The sequence below is a fragment of the Vicia villosa genome, linkage group LG3 (genome assembly GCF_029867415.1).
Source record: "Vicia villosa cultivar HV-30 ecotype Madison, WI linkage group LG3, Vvil1.0, whole genome shotgun sequence".
In the NCBI taxonomy this organism is placed as follows: Eukaryota; Viridiplantae; Streptophyta; class Magnoliopsida; order Fabales; family Fabaceae; genus Vicia; species Vicia villosa.
The window spans coordinates 33,951,116-33,975,007 of NC_081182.1; the positions used below are offsets into that span (position 1 = coordinate 33,951,116).

A 23,892-nucleotide genomic window follows, 5' to 3' on the forward strand; every position below is an offset into this window, starting at 1 on the left:
ATGACATGGCAAATTGTTTTAATATTTAATTATTATATTGATGTCCAGCTGGAGAACTCAAAGAAAAATACCACCATTGGAGATGCTCTTAGTTTTAGTGGATCTACTTAGTTTTAGTGGATCTCACTAAGTAAAATCGGCTACATGAATCAAATTTAAATTTCATCATAATATTTATATTCAATATTATGTTCCTATCATAATAGTGAGTAATGAAGAGTCATTTAACCATTTATTAGCCAAGAGTCAAAAGGATAATTTATATTACCTTCTAAAAACACATTTATACAAATCATTTACCACTCCAACTGTAAAAATCTGCAACTCACAAATCCATAATTAAAATATTACAAAAATTGCAAAACATTAATGTAAGCAGCATGTATATATTTGCCTAAAATCACTAGATACCACTACCAGTTTTCAATTTTTACTAATCACTTCCTAACCTTGACGGCATTCATCTTATTTTTGCAAGTTTCCGAGTTTCTCATTCCCGTTTTGATGGTTAGAGCTTCCACTAATAGAACTTGTCTTGTCTTGATTTTGAACTTGACTTTCCTTATTCAAATTGTTATTTCCATTCACAGTGGCCTTGGGGATATGAATCGAATTCTTAACACTTCCTTGCTCTCCATTGCCTCCTTGATTTTGTGACACTACTTTATGTTCCAAAACTTTCTCGCTAGGCATGCTTTTGGCTTTATCTAAATCTAGCCCCACCTTATTCTGTTTGTTATCTACCTGGTTCTGAGTAACTAATGTAGAAACTCTTTTTTCTGGTTCTTTCACAGAGGTTACAAGTTTATCCTGTTGAGACAACATATACTGAACAATTAAGCAAAGAACTGCCCAATTTTAGAGAAATAGATTTTAATATATGAACCGCATGACACGAAAAATACATAAGATACAATTGAATGAACCTTTTGGTCAGAAGGCAAACCAGCAGAAATGGATGTCTTTGTCAAAGAACTACCAGCAGGCACTGTGTGTACCACATTTTTCTCTATCGCCTTCTCTTTGGGTGTGGAGCCAGGACCAGAAACTCTTTTTTCCAGTTCTTTCACGGCGGAAACATGTTTATCCTGTTGAGACTAAATACAAAATAATCAGCAGAGAGCGCCATTTTTAGGGAGAATTTTTAATATTATTAATTGCATGACGAGAGAAAATGATAAGGTACATTTGAATGAACCTTTTGGTTAGAAGGCAAACCAGCAGGAATGGATGTCTTTGCCATAGAACTACCAGCAGGCACCGGATGTACCACATTTTTTGGTAGAGAGACCCTTAATTGTGGTGAAGCATTTGCATTTGGTACTGCATTTGATCGAGATATAGTTTGTGCTCCAGAGTGAGCAATGGCAGGTTTTAACACGCGGGCCGAAATTGCAGCATTTGGTACTGCATTTGATCGGGAAATGGTTTGTGCTCCAGAGTGAATAATGGCATGTTTTAACTCGCGACCTGAAATTGCAGCATTTGGTACTACTGAATTTGATCGCGAAACCGTTTGAGCTCCAGAGTGGATAATTGTAGGTTTTAACTCGCGAGCTGAAATTGCAGCATTTGGTACTGCATTTGATCGTGAAACAGTTTGTGCTCCAGAGGGAACAATGGTAGGTTTTATCTCGCGAGCTGAAACTGCAGCATTTGGTACTGCATTTGGTCGTGAAACAGTTTGTGCTCCAGAGTGAATAATGACAGGTTTTATCTCGCGAGCTGAAACTGCAGCATTTGGTACTGCATTTGGTCGTGAAGCAGTTTGTGCTCCAGAGTGAATAATGGCAGGTTTTAACTCGCGAGCTGAAATTGCAGCATTTGGTACTGGATTTCCAGAGGTTACTGTGGGTTTTGCTGAGGAACCACAAGCTTGTTGAGATGGACGCTGAAGCGGTACAGAACTACGAACTGTGGAGACTTGTGTCGTATTACGAGACTGCAGTTGATTATTAATTGACATGGATGTCCTACCTGCAACCGCTCAAGTTATTCATATACCCACTAAAGCAATAGCCTTACTATAATAAATGAGTCATTTAAAATGACTTATAAATAACAATTCTTCTATTAGATTCCTGAGCCTTACATTGAAACAATAAAGCTATAAACAAAACATTTTCTAAAAGATTTACGAGTGAACATTTAATATTGTGGTAAAGAACACAAGTAATAGTAGAAAAGAAATACTATTTGATGGGATCGAGAGAACAGGAAATTCACTATGGATCGAGAGAACAGGAAATTCACTGGCATTTTACTCCTGCACTGAACTGCAAAAAGTTCACCTGCAGGATGGTGACGCCAATGTGCTCATTCAATGTTCTCCTAAAAATTGTGCTTTCATATTACCGATAACAAAATCCTTAGGTACATTCAATGGCAACAACAACAACTTAGCCTTTTACCACTACATGGAGTAAGCTATATGGATAAGACGATGCCATAATTCTCTATAATGCACTAAGTTTAGGGAAATATATCAAACCACCACAATACCATATATGTACTAATAGTTTAAAGTTTCAAATTAACTATATAGCAAAAATATATCAAACCACCATAATAAAATATCATACTCAAAGATATAATGGAGAAAAAAAGACTGAATTTGAAGTTTATTACCCATTGCTAAATCAATTACCCTGATTTTAAATGAATTATAATTATTTATTTATTATTACTATTATTTAATGGATAAAGCTAACATGTGCCCCAAGGGCACATGTTAAGAAACCTAAATATAGTAAATTTATATTGGAAAACGTAATAAAAACATTAATTATAAAAAGTTTATGAAAACAATGCACAATTTCTAAGTAAAAGTTTCTACATTTAGCTCTTAACATGTGCCCTTAGGGCACATGTTAGCATGACCCTTATTTAATATAAAAAGTTTTGCGAGATAAATAATTGTGAAAACAATCATGGAATAAGAATAGTAGACAATAAAGGATTTTAACAATAAAGGTACTCTAATAGTGTTTACTGTTTGGGTTTGTGAGGAAGGGTTTATGGATGGATAAAAGTTGCTCAGAGCATAGGCCATTGGATAGAGGGTAAAGAGATTTGTTGGTACAGGTTTTCAGGTATCTTTCATAAGGGCAATTGGAAGATGTAATTTTTATAGTGTAATGGTGGTACTGAATAGGATTCCGGTTCCCTGGGTGAAGGTAAGCTAAATCCTCGCTCCTGTGCATGAGAAAATTCAGAGATGGAATCACTGGAGTTTAAAGGGTCGGAGAAAGTTATCACATGTCATGTCGGATTGGACTTTTGGAATATTCTATGCTTGGTCAACCCTCGATTAAAGCTAGAGACTTAAAGTAAACAAAAAAAAAAAGGAAACAATAAACAAATTCAACAAGCAAATTATGGACTTGAATTAATATGAAAACAAATAATAAAAGAGTAAAATAACAATTACCAGGATCAGTCATTCCAGGAGCAGTTAACTTTTTGAATGGAGGCATGTCAAGGGCTAAATTTAAGGAGTGACGAGTTGCCAACTGTTCAGCAGTATACTGTGTGTTGGTGGTGGTCACAGTGGTTCCTGAATTGACTGTTCCTGAAGTGCCACTCCCGTCTTTCTTCCGTAAAGTGGTCCACCTCTGCAAGTATTTGGATAGACCATGGCAATGTGTAGTAGTATTAATACTCAATTAACAATAAAGGTGATATGGAAACAAAATAATTGGTACAAAAAACTGTACTTGCAAGTATATCAACAATATAACCGAAACAAATAATCATTTTACTATGACATAAACCCTCACTGGTTACACATTGCACATCTTATACATGTCAGAAGTTGATTGAGAAGCAAAACATGTAAAGCTCCGTTGCCGGGATTTGAACCCGGGAGAACTGGGCGATACCCAGGCATCATGACCAGGTTAGATGACAACAGTTTAAAATGAATTTAGTGTCATCAGTCATCAGATTCCATAAAATACAATATTTACAGAAAGACAGTGAATCGAGGAAGAGATAACATAACACAGTGTACAGACATATACACTATAAAAGGTTAGCCTCGACAGGCTCAACTGTAAAAGTAACACAAGCTAAAGTAAACTATCCCAATAATAGATCTGACTGGTATAGATCTGTCAAGAAGGCCGTGTTAGAAGATAAAAATTGCATACTAAGACAGCTTTTTAGCGTCCAGGTCAACAAAAGCAGACCATCTATAGGAAACCATGGATTGTGACCTATCAATAATTAACTTAAAATAATGCTTGCCAGTTGCCACAATTATCTACCTTATTAATATCAGCATGATAAGATAAACCAGATGAATTTTGATAAATATTCATGGTTGGCAAATCGACTAGTTTAAAAGTATCAGCCACAGAGAATGAGCTCCAACAATGTTAAATTATCTGTTCTGAATTCTAGGCCAGAGATTATATAAACTACATACAGTTATATAATACAGAATGTAAGGATATTTATAGTTCATCATTCTAATTGCCAAAGGAAAGTGTTATAGGGCTACAACCATTAAGCAACCAAAGACTAAACACACTACAAACAGTAATATAAAGGGTTTTGTTACTGATTTTAAAATAAAGGAGGGATGATTTTGAAGAGAAAATGGGATTTGACACAACAATTGAAGTTGCTGCGTTGTGACAAAAAAGTCACTGGTTGACCTCATCAAATAGACCTCTTGTATATCTAAAGGAAGGCTCCTGGGTTCCTCATGGCAGAAGCTATTAATCAAAATAAATGAAAAAATTGTTGTCTTACATGAAATATGCATGTGCATGCTGATAAATGATATAATGAGATGGGAGTGGAGAATGCCACGTAATTCACAAACGTTTAGGGTAGAAAACCACCTGTGACAATTGTGTTGCACTTCTTTTAATAGAAAAGCTGTCTCCTTTTGCTATGTTTGCCCAATTCCCTTCACCCCATTTCTGAACAGCAGCCCGTAACTGATTGTCCTCTTCCTCTGACCATGCTTTTCTTTTCCTTTTGGAAGCCATGGTACCACCAACTGTTCCTTTGGTTTCTAAAGCATCTGAAGATGATACAGTTGGAAGTGTCTGTCTCTGAACAGTAACTGGAATCGTAATGCTTGTCCGTTCCATCAAATTAGAGGGCTGTGAAATTTCTCCTGGAGTTATAAATGAATGGCAAACTGGAAAATTTACAGTCAATGGAGCCTCAATTGTAGAGCTACTAGGGGTAGATTCACTTAGTGTACGGGAAGCTATCATCACCTAATGATTAAAAAACACCAAGAAACACGATTGTCAAATTCGAAGAACAACAAATAGCACAAACAGTATGTAAAAACAGAGAAATCATAAAGGCTCTTAAGTATTCCAAACTAAATAGGACTATCTACTTGGATCAACCAGCAGAAATGGACTTCATCAAAAACCATGTTTTTTTAGTAAAACCACCAGCAAATTCTTTTGGTTGGAATTTTCTATACTTTTTTAGGACTTTGGCCCATTTTAGTCAGACCATATGTAATTTGATCCAATTTTTCCAATGAAACCTCCACTACCACTACTCTTCTAATGTGACCAAACCACCTTAGGCAAGTTTCTGTTATCTTCTCCTTGATAGGTTCTACATCGACTTTCTCTGATATATTCATCAATAATCCAATCATTTTCTTGTAAACTTATCCTTTTCAGCATTTTCATTTTTGCTACACTTTTTTTATTGCTTTTGCTGGTTCTTCCAAAGCATAAAACATTACTAGTCCTTTCACTGTCAGATATTAATCTGATAGAGTCCTCTTTCTAGAATTATAATTATAAAGCTTCCCACAATCAGAAAGAAATTTGCAAAACTTAAACGTGTGATTTCATCAATGGCCCTTTCTATAATTAAGACAAAATTTGAGAAATGTGCCACAAATATTGTTTCATTTAATATAGTTTAATAATATGATAATCAGATAAGTAAAATGTAATTAGCTAAGCCATGAACACAATTTTAAAATAGAGATAGAATGTAATATTAGTATATTAACCTTCACACATGCTGAGCACTCTGGTGTAGATTCGGCACTTATAGAAGGTAACGGTTCCAGCTCATAATCTAGGTCACTGTCATCATCCTGAAAACATGAATCCAAAGAGGCATGAATAATACAAGTACAATATCTATCCAAGAATTTATGAAACAAAAATTCAATTAAAAAACAAGAGGACTGCTGATTTCCAAACCTAATTGGTCCTCATATTTTCCAAAATAATAAAGAGAATAGCGACAATATGCTTATCTTAAGCATGAGGAGAATCTTTTAATCACATAAATTTTGACAGAGAATAAACTGAAAGTGAATCGTGAGGAGAATCTTTTAATCACATAAATTTGGAACTTCATATTCAAAAATTATAAAAGTTTGTTTTCTTAAGTTTTCACTCTATTATTTTATCATAGAAGCTTCTAAAAAACCATAAGCCGGAATTTCTCCTCTTTCAGCACTACCAACTCTACCACACACACAGAAGCAATTCATGCTGAACCGCTGCAAACGGATTCTCCAGCAAAACAATCAGATGTTTCGTCGAAATTGAGCTAGTCTTACTTGTGCATGAAATGAAACTTCAGAAGTTCAAGAATCAACTTCAAGCAAAAACTGCTTCTATGAAACTTACTCAATCCAAAATGCATGTTGATTCCACCTCAATTCCACTCAAAGGCTATGTTTGAATACCATGAAATGAACGAAGCGGAATGGAGCGGAGCGAAGATACCATTCCATTGTTTGGAAATTTTAGGACGGAACAAGATAAGTTGTTCATTCTGCCTAAATTGAAGGGGAATAAATATGGTGCTAAGTGATAGAATGGAATGGAATTCATACCATTACATTCCGCTCCGCTCCATCCGTTTTTAAATTATCCAAACTATGGAATATCATTCTGCTCCGCTTCATCCAATTCCACCAATCCAAACCCAGCCTAAATTAGGTCAATCTCTCATCAGCACCTCCTTCGAAAACCATCTTCGCTGTTACAACTCTTCTGGTTATGGTGGATCTAGTTGTGGCAGTGGTGGACAATAGGCCACAGCCATAGCGTCATTTTGCAACCATTCAATGTCAAATGTGCTTCAAATATGGTCGTATTGCCTCCTTTTCTTCCATTCATGCAATCAGTAGCATGTCAAAGATTCATCTAATGTTTAAATAGACTAACAGATTAAAAAAAAAAAAAGATAAATGTTTGTTTGCATTGACTTACCCAAGCTTACGTAATAGCATAAATTTTGTGAAACTATTTGTTTTTGAGAACTTAGGAAAAACAACTTATGACATTCTTCATAAGATTTTTTTTAACTTATTTTCATAAACTCTTCAAAATAACTAAGCTTTATTTTTGTATTTTAATACTAAGTACAAAATACAATAAAATAATAAAAAAATTATTTAAATTTATTTGAGGGAAATGCTAACCAGTGCCCTCAGGGCAATGGTTAAGACTTTAAAAATAGTAAAGTTATCTCGGTAATCTGTATATTTAATGTCTCGAAAATTGAAATATTAATTTTTTTATAAAATATTTTCTTTTTTTGGAATGCTTAACCATTGCCCTGAGGTCACTAGTTAGCAAGACCCTTTATTTAAATAGGCCGGTCTAATAGGCTTAAAAGATTTTTTTATGTCAAGTGGCCTAACGCTTTTAGCTAAATAGGCTTTCAAAAAGCCTAAGCCTTTTTTTAAATTCTATTTAAAAAAAGTCGGGCATGTCATGAACATGTGTAGGCTAGGTCATAGGCCCCAGTTAGTTAGTCTAGTCTATTCCCACCCCTATTATTCATATGACTTTCATTGGTAGGTTGTTAAACATAAGTTAAGACATCTCAAGTGTACTCTACAGTGTAGGCGGCTTCGTTGATTGACTACTCCTCTACATTAGCCCATATCCTGAACTGGGTTTTGAGATTCATATTGGCCTGTTGATTGCAAGGCCACTTCTAGCCAGGCAATATATGTTGGTCCTAACTTGGTTTCATGATGGACAAGTAATGGCTCAATCAACTATTGAAGCAAGGTATCAAAAGTTTAGCTTAAACCACAACAAAACAACTGTGAGCTTAAACTCTTTTGTGTGAATTGAGTGTCCTTGTACATGGAGATTGATCTATTTTGTGTTCATGAAAAGTTATTGGGAAAGCAGTTGAAATTGTGCATATCTCTAGGTCTGTTCAAAAAGCCAACACTCTAATCAAACCTAAGTCCTCTACAAGGTTTCTTGAAATCAAAGACAAGCTCAATGAGAAGGTGTGAGTATAGTCGGTTTAGCTCAGGTATAAATGTTTTTGATAGGTAGTAAAGTGCCTCATAAATATGTGAGTTAGTAAGGAGTTAGACCGTAAAATGCCACATAAACACTGTCGACTGTAACTGTTTCAGAGACAGATACAAAGGGCTCGGGTTAGGGTGCAAGTGAATGAAAGTTAGTAGTTATATAAACGATTGAAATAAGAATCACCAGATTCGCAATTGAAAATATTCAGAAACATCAATTAAGAGTAACACAAACCATAGGATCATCGGCGTCAAAATCATCAGGCAAGGAATACCGATACGCCAAATGACGCCAGAGCATCTGATATTCTCTGGCATTAGAAATACCAGAAGAGGTTTTCTTCACCAATTCATCCCAATCAAATTTCTTCCATGCAGGGTAATGTGATAATTCCTGAAGCACAGTAAACACGGTAGTTGGATCATACCTGCACAATACAAGAAATTGAATAAGCATAATCAAAAAACAAAAAAGAAATCGATAGATAGAAAGAGAATGAGAGAGAGAAGATACCGTTCAGCGACAGTAATAGCGTCAATTTGGGAGAAGGTGAGCTTCTTAGACTTTTTTTCTGGCATTGATAATTGTCGATTAAGTCTCAATTTGTTGTAAAACCCTAAACCCTGGGAGTGAAAAACCAACAAAGAGAGTGAAAAACGGAAGGAGAAAAGATAATAATGATGATGATAAAAGGAAAGAGAGGTTAAACGGTGTCGTAGAAGTATTACGAATCGAAAGAGAAAGTTGATGATGGTGACAGTGAGACCGTTGAAGAAGGAGTGAAGAACACTACTCTCTCTCTCTCCCTCGATGTGTTTGTTTACCGCTCGGGGAATACCAAGGGATTTGGTTATTGAGTAAATAATACTGTTAATTTTAATTAAAGTGTGATTTGATTGGATTATTATTATTAAATAATAATTAATTAATTAACTTCTAGAGAAAGATATAATAATAATAATAATAATAATAATAATAATAATAATAATAATAATAATAATAATAATAATAATAATAATAATAATAATAATAATAATAATAATTTTAGCAAAGCATTCTTATTAAGTGTTGGTTGGTTTCCACTTAATAATTAAAAAGTTAAATATAATATTTTAAGAATAATATATTGAATAAAATAGTGTTATCTTAAAATAATCATCATATTAATAGAAAAATATAAATAAATAAATATTTAAAAATATTTTTTTTTATCAAAAATAATTATATTTTAAAAATCTTAAATAATAGTATATTAATAATATTAATTTTTTTTAATTACATATAGTGCTAGCAACATTCGACACCAATTTTTCTTATTAGTTGAAATATGTGTGAGTCTCTCACTTTGAAAATAGATCCCACATAAATTAGTAGGATCCACACATATTTCAACTAATAAAAATGTGAGTGTTAAAGAGAAGGTTGAAAATAGAGTCTTATTAATCTTTCTCTACAATAAATATTATATCTTTTATTACATGTCTATCATGTATGATAAAATTACTAATACACAAATAATGTTTTTATAAATAAATTGAAATTTGTCCCTCAGTTTCTAAACTTGACCTAAGTTGAGGGCATGAGTTCAAACCAACTATCCACAGGGTGAAATCAGTTATTTAGGAGTGTAGGTAGGAGTGGGAATAGGTTAGGTCGGCTTACAGGGGTCTATGGCCTAGCCTATATAAGACAAAATTATGGCAGATTTATTTAACAAAAAGGTCAGGCTTAGGCTTTTTTAAAAACCTATTTAATAAAATAGGTCAGACTTAGGCTATTAAAAAAGCCTATGAAACCTTATAGGTCGGCTTATATTTTCATGTATATTAAAAATAGGCTAAATAGATCGGCCTATATTTGCATGTATATTAGAAAAAAGGCTAAATAGGCAAGTCTATATATATATATATATATATATATATATATATATATATATATATATATATATATATATATATATATATATATATATATATATATATATATATATATATATATATATATATATATATATATATATATATATATATATATGAACAAAGACTAAATAGGTTGGCCTATATATGCATATATAGGACGACTTATAAGGTTTCTTAAATAATATGGATTAATTGAAAATCATATGAAAAATAGACTTTTAAATAGGCCTTCAGGCTAGGCTTTTAAAATTGTCAGGCCAGACCAAAAAAGAGAGTCTATTATAGGCCACAGGCTCAGGTCTTTCAAGTTTATCGTATGTCAGGCCACACCTTATAAAGCTTAGCCTAATCTATTTCCACCCCTAAGTGTATGTGAATTTTTTACAATATATATATATATATATATAAAGTTATTTTATAACAAAAGCTAAATTATCTTCAGGATTCTTTAAGTTATTTAATTGTAACAAGTTAGTCCTTTATATTTTTTTCTACATGTTAGTTTTTTATGTTAACTAATGTTGCATTATTGATCTTTTTTTCGAAGACACTAATGGTAGTGATATGTCACTTAACATAGGTCAGAGATCATCATTGGATCATATAATAAAAATTTCAGAATTTTTTAGTACATAAAAGTATTTTTAAACTAATTAAAATGCACGCAAAAGAAGAAATTAAAGAAAAATAGTAAAACAAAAAATAAAATTCTCATAAAATATTTTTAGAAATATTTTCATAATTTTTGAACTAAAAACAATTTTAATATGAATTTTAGAAGTTAAAATAAAATTAATAGAATAAAATACAGCAGAAAAAAGGTCAATGGTGCAGACGTTAGTTAATATAAAGGACCTACATGTAGCGGAAAAAAAACATAAAGAACTAACTTATTACAATTAAATAACTTAAAAGATCCTACAAGTAATTTAACCTATGATAAATTTAGGAGTGTCGGTGAATTTTTTAGAAAAACGTATAAATTTAAAATGTATTTATATAAATTTTAAACTTTTATATTTAACTTTATAAAAATAATTTGATAATTTAAATTTAATATCTATTTATAATAATTAAACAATTAATTATTATTTAATCAAATTTCCTATGGCTATTATATCTTATTTTTATTTAATGTTTTTGTACAGCAAAACTTACCACAAATATCACACAACAAACATAAATGTACATTTGTTGACTGTTTTTTTTTTACACAAACAAATTTAATTTATTTCAATAAATATTTGTTGTTCAATACAAGGAGAATCAAGTAAACCAAATTATGCTTACTTTAAGAATTGGTTCCTTTAGCTAATATACGGGCAATCGAATTTGGTAGGTGTTTAACAAATTTCACTTCAAAGTTAGAATGTAAAGCTAATAAATTATTAATACTAGATATAATCATAATCACACTAACTTCAAAATTATCACCGTAATTATCATAAATAACTTGCACCACCGCTTGAGAATCACTCTTAAAAATAATATGATCCATTTGCCTATGAATAGTTCCATGCACACCTTCTTCCAATGCTAATGCCTCCGCTTCTATGACGGAATAAAGACCAATGTCCCAAGTTATTCTGTCATAATGAATCTTCTATTACAATCTCTATAACACCACCATTTGTTAGTTATCCTTCTTTGGTTATTAAATCCAACATCAACATTGCATTTCACCAACCCTGCACTAAGTGGTTGTTACTGATTTTGCTGGTCATTTTCACCATTAAGTTAGAAGTTTTGTGCTATAAACCAGTCCTTGTAATTATGAAACTCCTGCATGTCCAAATGACTCGCATCCCCTTCTTATTATTCCAAATCCAATTATTCCCATTATTCCAAAGCCCCCCATAACATAACATCCATTGTACCATCTACTTTCATATCCTTTTTACTACAAATATCTTGAATTATAGTCCTCGGTTCATTAAACATATGTAGTCGTAATGTGATAAAATCCCTCAAGCTCGCCGTATTCCAGCACTGTAACGTTATTGTACACCCAAAGAACACATGCCACTCATTTTCTACACATCTTTCACATAAGTGACATATAGTAGGACACATAACATAGTGTTGCTGAAGTCGACCCCAAGTAGGAAGACAACCACGACAGATTTGCCAAAGCAAGTGCTTAGTTTTTGGTGGAGCTCTTATCCTCCACATACTACACCAATCACCTTTTCCACTTCGATCTCTACGATTGCTTTGAATCTGCATCCACAACTTTCTCTATGTAGTATACGTAATCTATGTGCTTACATTGTGTCATTTTTTTCCTTTTTGATAATGGCAAATGGAGAAGAATATACTATTAAGGAGAGTATGATATATTTTTCTATATTTGTTAGGGGGAGTTTAACCACTTCAACCCTATACCTTTATTTATTTGTTTGTCCACCTCCTTAAAAGATGTGTCATCATCATCAAAAAGGGGAAAGAATGTTGAGCTATGTACTTATAGGTACACTCATTTGAAAAGTAATCTTGGGTGTTTTTTATGTTGTCAACACCTGATGCCAAGCGTTCGATGGAGTCTTTAAGAATCTCTAACCAAACAACCTATAATGATAATGTCTATAAAAGGATTTATATCAAACCATTTCATATATAAAAAGTCAAATCACATATAAAGTGTTAGATCAATGGTGAATCTAGAAAGAGATCTTGAAGCTTCAAGGTTGAGGAAAAGAAAATGTGAAAGCTCTTATGGTCAGGTGTCTCAGTGATAATTATATTATGAAAGTATAAGAGTATCTTCTAAGATACTAAGGCAACTCTCTCATACACACTAAAATATTTTTGAAACCTCTATCCTCTTTTAAAATCACCAGAAAATATGTTGCATAAGTAATTACTTGATTACTAACTTAAATAATCTTTTAAGAGTGTGATTTACACTTGATAGTCGTTTGACACATTATGGTCAATCGAATATCTCTCTTGTAACACCTCCACATTAATTAAGAGAGCTTTTAATCGATTAATGACGACGAATTTAAAATTAACGTACTTAATCGAGTGGACCTAGCACCTAATCGATTGTGAGCAATAAAAATTCCATATCGTTTCCTTTTAAAGTTATAGTTTCTCCTAAAAATAAATGGTTTCTGCACAAGAATTCAAATTTCTACTATCATTTTCTAATTTACATTCTTCTTACATTCTTACAATCTTTTACTAAAGTTGTCTTAGTGTTTTGTGAGTGAAAAATAGTTCAGAATTTTTTTAATTGTTGTTGATTGTGTTTAAGTGTTATTCATCAAAAGTGTGATTTTTTTGAATGATACCTTTGATTTTTAAGATTGTCTTAATAAAATCTTTGCTTGATTATTAAGATTGTCTAGATAAAATCTCGGATTGATTTTGGAGATTAGACAATAAAATATTTGTTTGGTTTGTAAGTTCAACCGCCAAAAACTCTGTTGATTTTATAATCTAAGTAAAATCTTGCATTTGGTTTGTAAGTTCAACCGCCAAAAACTCTGTCAATTAAAACTCTCTAAATGACATGTTTAAGAGAAGTTGCAAAGTGGTAGGCCGAACCTCTCTTTAAATCTAATTGCAATATTTATATCCCTATCTCTTTTATTTATGTTAATTTATTTTATTTTCACTCTAATTTCTTCTTTCTATATCTTATTTTCACTCTAATTTCTTCTTTCTATATTTGCCCTAACATGAATTACTTTTTAAAGAAAAATAATTTTTTTTAAATTAATCACGATATTTCCATTTTACAATTCATCCCCATTTTATTCAACAACCTCCTTTCAAGCTCCTCCGATTGGTTGGATGAAAATATCAACTTTAAGAGTCTTATTGGAAGTTAGTTTCCGAGAGATTTTAAAGAGAAAGACTTTGAAGAGTTAGAGTCTTATTGGAAGTTAGTTTCTGAGAGATTTTAAAGAGAAAGACTTTGAAGAGTTGCATTTATACTTTGAAATATATTTAATATTTAAAAAAAAAATTAAAACAATATATACATTAACATTTAAGATCATATTATTTTTACAAACACCAAATATATACGCAATCCTCTAAAATCTCTCTCCAAAATCCTTCAAAAACCAACTATCCAACAACAAAGTCAAATATGAATATAAATATCAAAGCACGATCTTCAAGAGTCATATGTCCTCCAAAATGTTGACATGAGGTTAAAAACATATTATAATGTTTTTTAGACGAGTAAGGATCCACTCCATTTCTTACCCTCCATTTCTTTTTCATTACTATAGTTTTGTGTGCATAAAATTAAATAAATAATAAATATGTGTCACATGTCTTAAAATACGTGTAATATATACACAAAAACTATGGTAATGGAAAAGAAATGGAGTGTAAGAAATGGAGTGGATCCTTCCTCTTTTTAGACTATACAAGTCTCACATTACCACCTCACAAAGTATGCTTTATTCTAAATCTAGCCATCATCTCAAGCACATACAAAGTTGAGCTTCTGAGTGTTACTAAAAACACTTTCCTCTAGAAGGACCAAAGGAGATGTCGACCAAACACCATCATCAAACATCCACTAATCCACCCTCGCCATTGAAAACATGAGTTCTAAATTGGAACATCTTTCTTCATAGCCCAAGACAAAAATTTAAGATGACAATACTTCAACATACTACTAAAATTCAACATCGTGATGCATAACCGCAATAACAAGATTTAGGCAATATGCTCAGACTGTATTTTTGAAACTCGTAATCCAACACAGGGAGATTAGTGTTGAACATCCATGATCCATATTATTTTTAAAAAAATACCCCAGTTTCATTGATAAAATAATTATTGGTAACCAATTTCTACACTATTATTATTATTATTATACAATCCCCTAGATATAATCCTAGTCCAAAGGGATCTAGCCTATCACAATAAGAGAATATAAAGATTATAAGAAAGAAAGAGGCAAATGCCCATAAAATAGTTTTTTTCTCGAGGAAACTTGTTCAGCCTCCCCCCTCTGTGCCCCAAAATTTCCTAGAAGCAGTACTTACTCTAAAAAATATATCTTTCAGCCATCTTGAAAATAACATATCCAATACCAAGGATGCCACAACCAAGACAAATGAACGATCTGGAAAATCACCAGACATCCCTTAGGTAACGCCCATCCATCTGGAGTTTTTTCACCGTAGCCTCTGCCTTTGAAGAGTCCGCGTTTTCCTGAAATTCAATCCAAATTTAGTTTCATCAAATTAGGCATTGATTGCATATTCCGTTGCAAACAAAAATACATGTTGGATTGGTCCAGAGAAATTATAACATCTTAAATTAAATGCTTTGCAAGAAAGTAACAATTTACAGCTAGAAATTGACATTGTTAAATCCTTTCAAAGTAATAATGTAGACATGTATAATGACCAAGTTCAACAGAAGTTCAAAAAAAGAATATGCATGTGAATATGCTAAAGGATACACTAATATCATATACGGCAGTGATTTTGTATTTGAGGCATTGAAAAACAAAAACACAAAGTAATTGAGTCATTAAAAAAAAACTCCCCAATATTAATTTATGAATCGGGAAGAGTAAAAGACAAATATTTACATCCATGATAGTAAACCCAAGGCTAAACATTCTTGAAGTTTTACAAATTTAAAATACTAAATACCCCCATTATAGCAAACCCAATGCAAAACAGAACCTAAACATTAAACTATTGAACCAATTCATGATTCACCTAAATGCCAAAAAGGGCATTGGAGCCCACTAGAAAGCACAAGGACAAAAAATTTCGTACTGAAAATGTAGTCAACTAGAAACTACTGTATTTGTTTCCCAAAAACTAGTTCAAGAACCATTGTCACACTTCCACAAGAAAACGTAATATTTTATTCACCACTTGGCAATATAATACATATCACTTGGCCAATATTACCAAGCTTTCCAAAAATTCTCTTATTTCCTAATACTAGTTGGTTTATGTACTTTGCAAATTAATACTCTTCATGCATGTTAAGGAAAAATAGAAGTTGAGACTAAAAAGTTTTTTGCAAATATGGAGGGATGATTAAAGACAATCAGCACCTGCTGCTGGACAATGGTATGAAGACTTCGATGAACATCTCTAGCCATGCCCTTGGCATCACCACAGACATAAAGATAACCACCCTGAGAAATCAGACTCCACAAGTATTCTGCCTGCACATAAGAAATTCGAGGCGGTAAATAATTTATTCAGTGAAGTTTTTTCCTCAATAGTCCACTAACCTCACTTACTTTATCCATCATTTTGTGTTGAACATACTCCTTTTCAGGCCCCTCTCTAGAGAATGCAACTATCAACTCTGACATAGCACCTTGTTCCACAAAATTATTTAGCTCATCCTCATAAATAAAATCCTATACAGATAGCAAAAATACAAAATCAGACATTGTTCAGAAAATCCATTTTGACCGAAGTGCATTTAATAATTAATTTACCATTTGACGGTTCCTGCATCCAAAGAAGAGTAATGCAGGACCAAGTTGAACACCATCCTCTTTGAGGGCAAGTCTCTCCTGGGTAGATCAAAGATCAAACAAGAATTAAGAGCAGGTAGAATTTTGTAATAATTTGGTTTCACTTGTATTACGTCATTCGGAAGAGGGATTTGATTACCAATTTTATTATTATTTGTTATATGATAATAATTATATCATTATATTTTAAGATGTTCAATTTATTGCATAAATTCGTAATGTGACATTTATATATATTTTTATTTATTATACATTCTAGATCTTACATTTAAACAACAAAATTAAAATTGAATTTAAAATTCTAATGCTAAGCCTTGTTTATTAATATACAACAAACAATTCATAATTTCTGAATCAGATTTAGTTTCAATCTAAAAAATAGGCATTGAGATTAAAATCCTGAACAGCAATGCTATTTTGTCATCCAAATAAACCCTAAAAGAACGGTTAAAAGGGGCCAATTAGGATTAAAACAGTATGTGTCTACTTTTGCTTCATAGGAGAAGCACCAATTTATTGCTTCGCATTACAGCAGATTTTCAGTTTCTGCTGCTATGTAATGTGACAACCCTTTTGTCCATATATCTTCAAAAATTAAGGCAAGTTCTTTTATTATATTAATTTGTATATGTATAACTTTTATTAACATAACAACACAGCAAAGTGCAAACAGACTCTAAAGTAGTTTTCTAATCATGACATAATCAAAACTAGGTACTCAACATTTTGGTTTGCTGTTTTGATTTTATTTGACTACCAATGTTTCTATCCCATCATTCATTTTCAATTTAACCTGCATCCCCTTTATATTCTATATTTTCACTATCTAACTGTCCAATTTTATCAAAATCATAAAACTACACATATCCCTAAAATATTCACATACCTGTAAAAATCCCCTAAAAGGTGCCAAACCAGTGCCAGGTCCAATCATAATAATAGGAATTGAATGATCGGCTGGCAGCTTGAAATTTGATGGTCTGATAAATATGGGAGCCCAGCTACAGTCACGACTTTTCTCCAAGGGAATAGCATTCTGGTCATTCATGAGAGTGATTTAAATTAGTTACAAAATAGCATGTTTAGATACTGCCTCCAACGGGGAGGAAGGGCTAAATATGACAACATAGAGTCTAGGATGCTGAAACAGGAAGCATATGATTGCAGGAGAAGTGTAACAGTTGCAAATTGTCACCTTCATCCAGGTTGAACATACTCCTTTGTGAATCCTGCCAGTCGGAGTTGGACCTTCTACCAGAGCACAAGTAACATGTACCCTTTGTGGGGCAAGCCTGGGCAATAGAAAAAGAAACAACATTATCTCTCAATCATTTACCTTATAAAGCTTCATTTATATAGTTTTGACAGGATAAGATAACCAACCTAGGCGATGATGAAATAGAATAATAACGAGGTTGCAAACGAGGGGCTATGGCAGCAAAAAAAACACCGAGGGGAGGTTTTGCTGATGGAAAATCAGCCATCACTTCAAGGAGACTTCTCTGGCTTCCAACAACCCATTTGGAGTATTCATCCTGGAAGGAAATATTGAAAATATCATTAAAAGCAGTAGGAAAAAAATATTCCAGACTTGAAACAAGGGATATGAACATTACTGTAGCAATTCCGTTTACCTTTCCCTGAGGAGATGAGAGAAACTTCAATCTTTCTGCTTCACTAGGCTCAGAAGCATGAGCAGCTAATGCAACTAAAGCAGCCTGAAAAAGAAGAATATTGAAACTATTTATTCATTTTTAAATACAAAACAAGGACAAATTCTATTGGGACATACAATTATAACCAGTAAAACCAATCATGTATTTAACAAGAAAAGAAATGGAAAACACATGCAATGTAAATCATGTAAAACCTTTCGTGGGGGGTTCAAGAGATCTGCATAACATGCTAATGCAGTGCGCACTGTGCAAGGACCAGGGAAAGGAGGTAGAAGAGAACCACCTAGGGAAGTGCCATCTTCTTTGTCGGTGTGAAGAGAAAAAAGCAAATCTAAATTCTGACCCAACAACTTCCCAGCTTCTTCAACAGTTTCATCATAGTTCTCAGCATAAACACCCACGTGGTCTCCAGTTTCGTATCTGGGAAATATCAGGACAAAAACCGTCAACAGCTTTCCTGGTCAGTACTTGAGAATTGTGAACTGGGGGGAGGGGGGGAATTGGAAAACTAATGAACATTTTCATTTCTATTTTACCTATAAAGCTAACATTAATATTTTTTTTAGCATGACATGTAAAACCCCTTACAGAAAATTCCATACTACAACATATCCTACCAGGATTTTTATCCATTTAATAATAATACAAAATCCAGAGAGAAAAAATAATGAAATGTATTTGAAGTCAAAGAAAATAATAATTAACCGTGGGTATTGTTTTTTTTTATTGTTTACGACAAAAAGATGAGATGGTTCTTTGTCAGCAAACAGAACCCAACTTACGTTACACCAGTCCCTGATAAATCAAACTCCAAATGTATGCAAGAACGGTCAGACTGAGGTTTGTGAAGCTCCCTTCGAACAGCAACATTCACCCTTCAGGAAAAGAAAACAGGTTTATTTTAGCCTTGTTTAGTGAGAATGAATATAAAATCAGTATGCATAACTCCAAGCACCTGCAAGGATGATGAATATCAAATACAGCACCCCCATTTGCCACATTGAAATGATTCTCATTAGACGGCGAGACAGTGGGGTCATGAATCACTACTCGATATTCAGAAATAGCAGCTGTATAGGGAGTAGACACAGTATTTACATCATCCTCATCTCGGAGCAACTGATCCAACTCAGGCCATAGAGTTTCTTTCCTGCATAGCAAAAGCCAATTCATGACATTTAAAATGAATAAATGTACTGACACATTTCATATAATTGTTCTGCAGCAATTGCCTATTACATTTCTAGAAACAATATAGGAGATAGATGGATAGCAGAAGCAAGAGAACTAACCAAGCATTAAAATCATCCTCAATGGATTGATCATCATCACCTAGTCCAACTGGAACAAGACGCTTCGCACCTGCAGCAAGCCCAAAGTCAGTCACTACTTTAACACCATTCTTAAGTCTTTGATATATGATTAACTATCTAGATTAGATACATGCTGCTTCTACTAGCTATGCATCTAATTTCAAAGCACTAGGGAGTTTTGTTATGCTCTCAAGAGTTGAGAGAAAGAAAAAGAAAGAATTATGGAGATAGAATCAAATAATAAATGTGCTAGCTCTGCAAGGGTAGAGTTCCACTCTTGCAATTATAAAACAGTTTTCTTACAAGTGTTGATAATGCCACTTTCCTCTGCTTACAACAGTACTAACACAAGTATGTCAACATTTTAGAGATGAGGCTTGTGAACTTAAAACAAAAACCTTAAGCACAAATGGGAGATGATAAGTTGTATCAAGCTCCAGTTTTGAAAAAATTATACCTTGTTCAGTGAGATCTTCATCAACAATTTTACCTATCTGTTTCAAAAGTACAACATCAGAATCAGATGATGAAACTCTGTTCCTTTTACAATAAGAAAACAGTGTATTTTTACCTTATTAAAATGTTCATATTGCCTGTTACCTAGGGCAAAAACTCCATACGTGAGCTGTTGAAGCCAGGTGCCCCTCTCCTCTTTACCCTAAAATAAAGGTCCTCCAAAACTTAGAATCACTTTAAGTAAACCATATGATTGTGAAAACGTGACAGAGAGAGACCTTAAACCCCAAAAAAAATTGCTTACAAACCTCGGTAAACCATTTATAGAATCTTGCAGCATTGTCAGTTGGCTCTCCATCTCCATAACTGCCATGACAAGTCCAAATGCATCATATTACTATACATTTTAACTAATTAATAAATGCGTTTTAATCTTTTTTATGTACATAAATCTTACGTTGCCAGCATGAAAAATACTAAAGTTTCTTTCTTCAGTTTCTCTTCATATTGATCATCATCAATGGCATAGTCATCCTAGTTCAAATACAAATTCAAAATAAATACATCAGACACTTCAGTCAAAGCAATATTTCAAAACCGTACATCCTGTAAAGTAATATCAAATGCATTCTAGAACTCCCTTGGTGAGAATTCAAATATTCAAAAAGACATGGCACACAAATTTACAGCCACAGGGAAGGATTGTCAAAATTTTATTATTTTAATCCAACTTACCATATCAACAACTTTGACAACTGCTTTTTCATATCTTGCCTTGATCTCCTCTGCCAATGCCTATATATAAAATTAAAAAGTAGTTATACATCCCATAGATTTAAAGATGAATTTTAATAGCTGATGTCCGGCAGGGAGAGGGTGGTTGGTACCCTGGGTTGAATACTTCAACCACTCTGTAAAACGAGAAATAATTTCATCTTTGCAAAGTACATTTCAAAAAGTTGAGATTATTTCTAGCTGAAATAGATTATTCACAGCTAGCCAAGTACGAAGTTGTGTTCAATGGCAAGGCAATAAGCACAAAACAAGTCTTCTTTGCTTAATTCAAAAAGCATTAAAATCATAAAAAGAATAAATCACTAGTATTTGATCATATTTAACTAGTTTCTCATATTGATTAACTACTCAAACATTAAATTCACTGTACAAATAGAAAACCAGAAATTTCAATATATCAAACCCTAAATTACTAACTGCTAAGTAATTGAATGAGAAACACTTAGAATTTCAAATATGATTCCAAACATTCACTTGTCTAGGCATGCTAAGTGTAGGTGAATGAAGCATTTAAAAGGAGTATAATCTTTTCGAGAAAAAAACAAAATATAAACAGGAACAATAAAGCGAAAAAAGAAAAAGCAACTCATCACTATAACTATATAAACGACAGCATGAAGAATAACATCCTTTATTCTAGAATAATAGATTAAATTTACGCAAGGGGAAAAGATCCAGCACATTCGATTCCACCTTAGCTATAAACAATACTTCACCAGAGAAAATATACGCGAAAAACGAAAAAAAGATAGATATACCTTCGCAAATCCCTCAGCAGTACCAGTTTGAGTTCCATAGAACACCGTAACTTTCGTCTTTCCCGGACCAACATCGACCTCATCGTCCTCTTCTTTCACGGAAAACTTCGGAACTACAACCGGCTTCAACTCTCTGCTCCGATCCGACGATTTCCTCCACAGAAACACCAGAAGTCCAATTATAATAGCGGCGGAGGTAGTGGTGACAATAACAACCGAATCGGAAACGGAATCTCCGAGAGAAATTCCGAGAACGGATTCAATAGTACGAACCAAATCGGAATTGGAGGAAGTCATGGAGTCAAAAGAGTCAAAATCGGTTGAAAATTTTGAGGAGAATGAGATTTTGTTGATGGATTCGTCTCTCTCTAAACCTAGAAGAAGAATTAGAGAGAGACAGAAGAAAAAAATTGGGGAGATTTGTGATTGGTGTTAAACGAACGTCGTTTTCAGGTTAAATTAACACGATGCGAGTTTCGGCTATTTGCATCAGAGCTCTCGCGGCGTTGACAACTACCACACGAAAAAGCTAACTTTATTTTTTTTTTCTTTCTTTATATGGGAGTTTTCTCAAACTTTCAATGCTCCGGTCAAAAAAAAAAAACTGTTCAATGCTCTTTTCCCTTTTTTTTTTCAAAATTCAATGGTTTTATTTTTCTTATAGAAATTACTTAAGTTTTATTAACTTATTTTCAGAACTTTTAAAAATAAGAAATATTTATTTAAATATTTAACATAATAAGAATTGCATATTTAAAATATATATATATATATATATATATATATATATAATATATTATATAAAATAATTTCTTATGTTAAATAATTTTAAAAAGTTTATCATCCAAAAAATTATAACTAATAAGTAAAATATTTAAAATATATTTTTTTTTAAAATTAAAATTAAGGCAATTTTTATTTGATTTAAAAAATTAAAAGTTGAATATAAAGATAAATATAGCTTCTATAACGAGGGACCAACTTTCTCACCCATGTACCACTTGTTCTAACCTTAAAATTAATCAAATATATATGATTGAATTATTCATTATCACGCAAGATTTGTGTCTCTCTTATCTACACCCACTTCTTTCTCTCTCTTTGATTCCTTTTCTCAGCAGTTTATAAGTAAATGAGAACCCTAACAACTCATAGAAAACATAAGTAAATAAACGATGAATGTTTTGTGGTAATTACAAAATTAATAATTCCACACCATTGAATGGAAAAATTATTTTAATTTTCTTTTTTACATTTTTGAAATTTACTCAAAAATAGTATAAGTTGTTAACCAAACATATATGATTAACCAAACATATATGATTGAGTTATTCATTGTCACTCAAGATTTGTGTCTCTCTTATCTACGCCCACTTATTTCTCTCTTTGATTAATTTTCTCACAAGTCTATAAGTAAATTAGGACCCCCTACAACTCATAGAAAACATAAGTAAATGAACTATCAATTATGTTTTGTGGTAATTATAAAATTAATAATTCAATTGAAAGATATCGAATTTACGTATCAAAATATTATGATCGGATAAAATTATCACTTAACCAAATTATGAATTGCATATTAACACAACCAAACTAGATATATAATTTACGCAAAACGATACAATCACAAACAAATCTTGATTGAAAAATTAATTCATGTTATCTTTGATGGAATTCCTAGGATATTTCATTTCTACTAAAGCTTTTAGAGCTTTGAATAAAAGAACCCTAATGATAGAAGAATCAGATCATCTTATCTTTGATGAATCTAACTCTTTGTTTGTAGAGGTAGAAGTTATTGATTGTGCAGTTATCCTGGAGAAAACATCTCTGGAAGATAAAGATCAAAATAAATATCAAGATCAATATGAAGATCAAAGTCAGACTAGAGATATTCAAACTGAAAAAGGAAACATAGACCATCAAAATCTAACAAAAGAATGGAGGACTATTAAAGACAATCCAATTCAAAATGTCATTGGAGAGATTTCTAAGGGGGTCACAACTCGAAAATCCCTTAGCAAGGTATGTAATCACACAGCTTTTGTTTTTCAAATTGAGCCAATAAAAGTTGATGAGACTCTCATCAACAAATATTGGTCTCTTGTTATGCAAGAAAAGTTAAATCAATTTGAAAGAAACAATGTTTGGAGACCTTGTTCCTAAATCTTCAACTAATTAAGTGATTGGAACTTGTTGG

At 32.5% G+C, this 23,892-nt stretch overlaps 2 protein-coding genes across 3 annotated transcripts; both read right to left on the bottom strand.

The window, feature by feature from the left end:
- Positions 1-341: 341 nt before the first annotated feature.
- Positions 342-9,136, bottom strand: LOC131660933 (uncharacterized). Of its 2 annotated transcripts, none has more exons than XM_058930297.1 (9): positions 9,020-9,136; positions 8,805-8,914; positions 8,526-8,718; positions 6,005-6,091; positions 4,851-5,237; positions 3,431-3,614; positions 1,199-1,977; positions 927-1,088; positions 342-810 (listed from the first exon to the last, which is right to left on the bottom strand). In XM_058930297.1, the coding sequence occupies exons 2-9, from the start codon at positions 8,867-8,869 to the stop codon at positions 466-468; spliced, it is 2,202 nt and encodes a 733-aa protein (XP_058786280.1). In that variant the 5' UTR covers positions 8,870-8,914; positions 9,020-9,136; the 3' UTR covers positions 342-465. The 2 variants fall into 2 exon arrangements, with proteins under 2 accessions (XP_058786280.1, XP_058786279.1); XM_058930296.1 differs by having other exon boundaries at positions 927-1,097.
- Positions 9,137-14,973: 5,837 nt separating this feature from the next.
- LOC131660934 (NADPH--cytochrome P450 reductase) lies at positions 14,974-22,228 on the bottom strand. Its single transcript, XM_058930298.1, has 18 exons — positions 21,693-22,228; positions 20,875-20,934; positions 20,597-20,673; positions 20,448-20,505; positions 20,255-20,341; positions 20,141-20,177; positions 19,663-19,732; positions 19,326-19,520; positions 19,153-19,245; positions 18,565-18,790; positions 18,329-18,412; positions 18,078-18,229; positions 17,890-17,986; positions 17,581-17,730; positions 16,656-16,733; positions 16,452-16,574; positions 16,260-16,373; positions 14,974-15,394 (listed from the first exon to the last, which is right to left on the bottom strand). The coding sequence occupies exons 1-18, from the start codon at positions 21,987-21,989 to the stop codon at positions 15,314-15,316; spliced, it is 2,079 nt and encodes a 692-aa protein (XP_058786281.1). The 5' UTR covers positions 21,990-22,228; the 3' UTR covers positions 14,974-15,313.
- Positions 22,229-23,892: the final 1,664 nt, after the last annotated feature.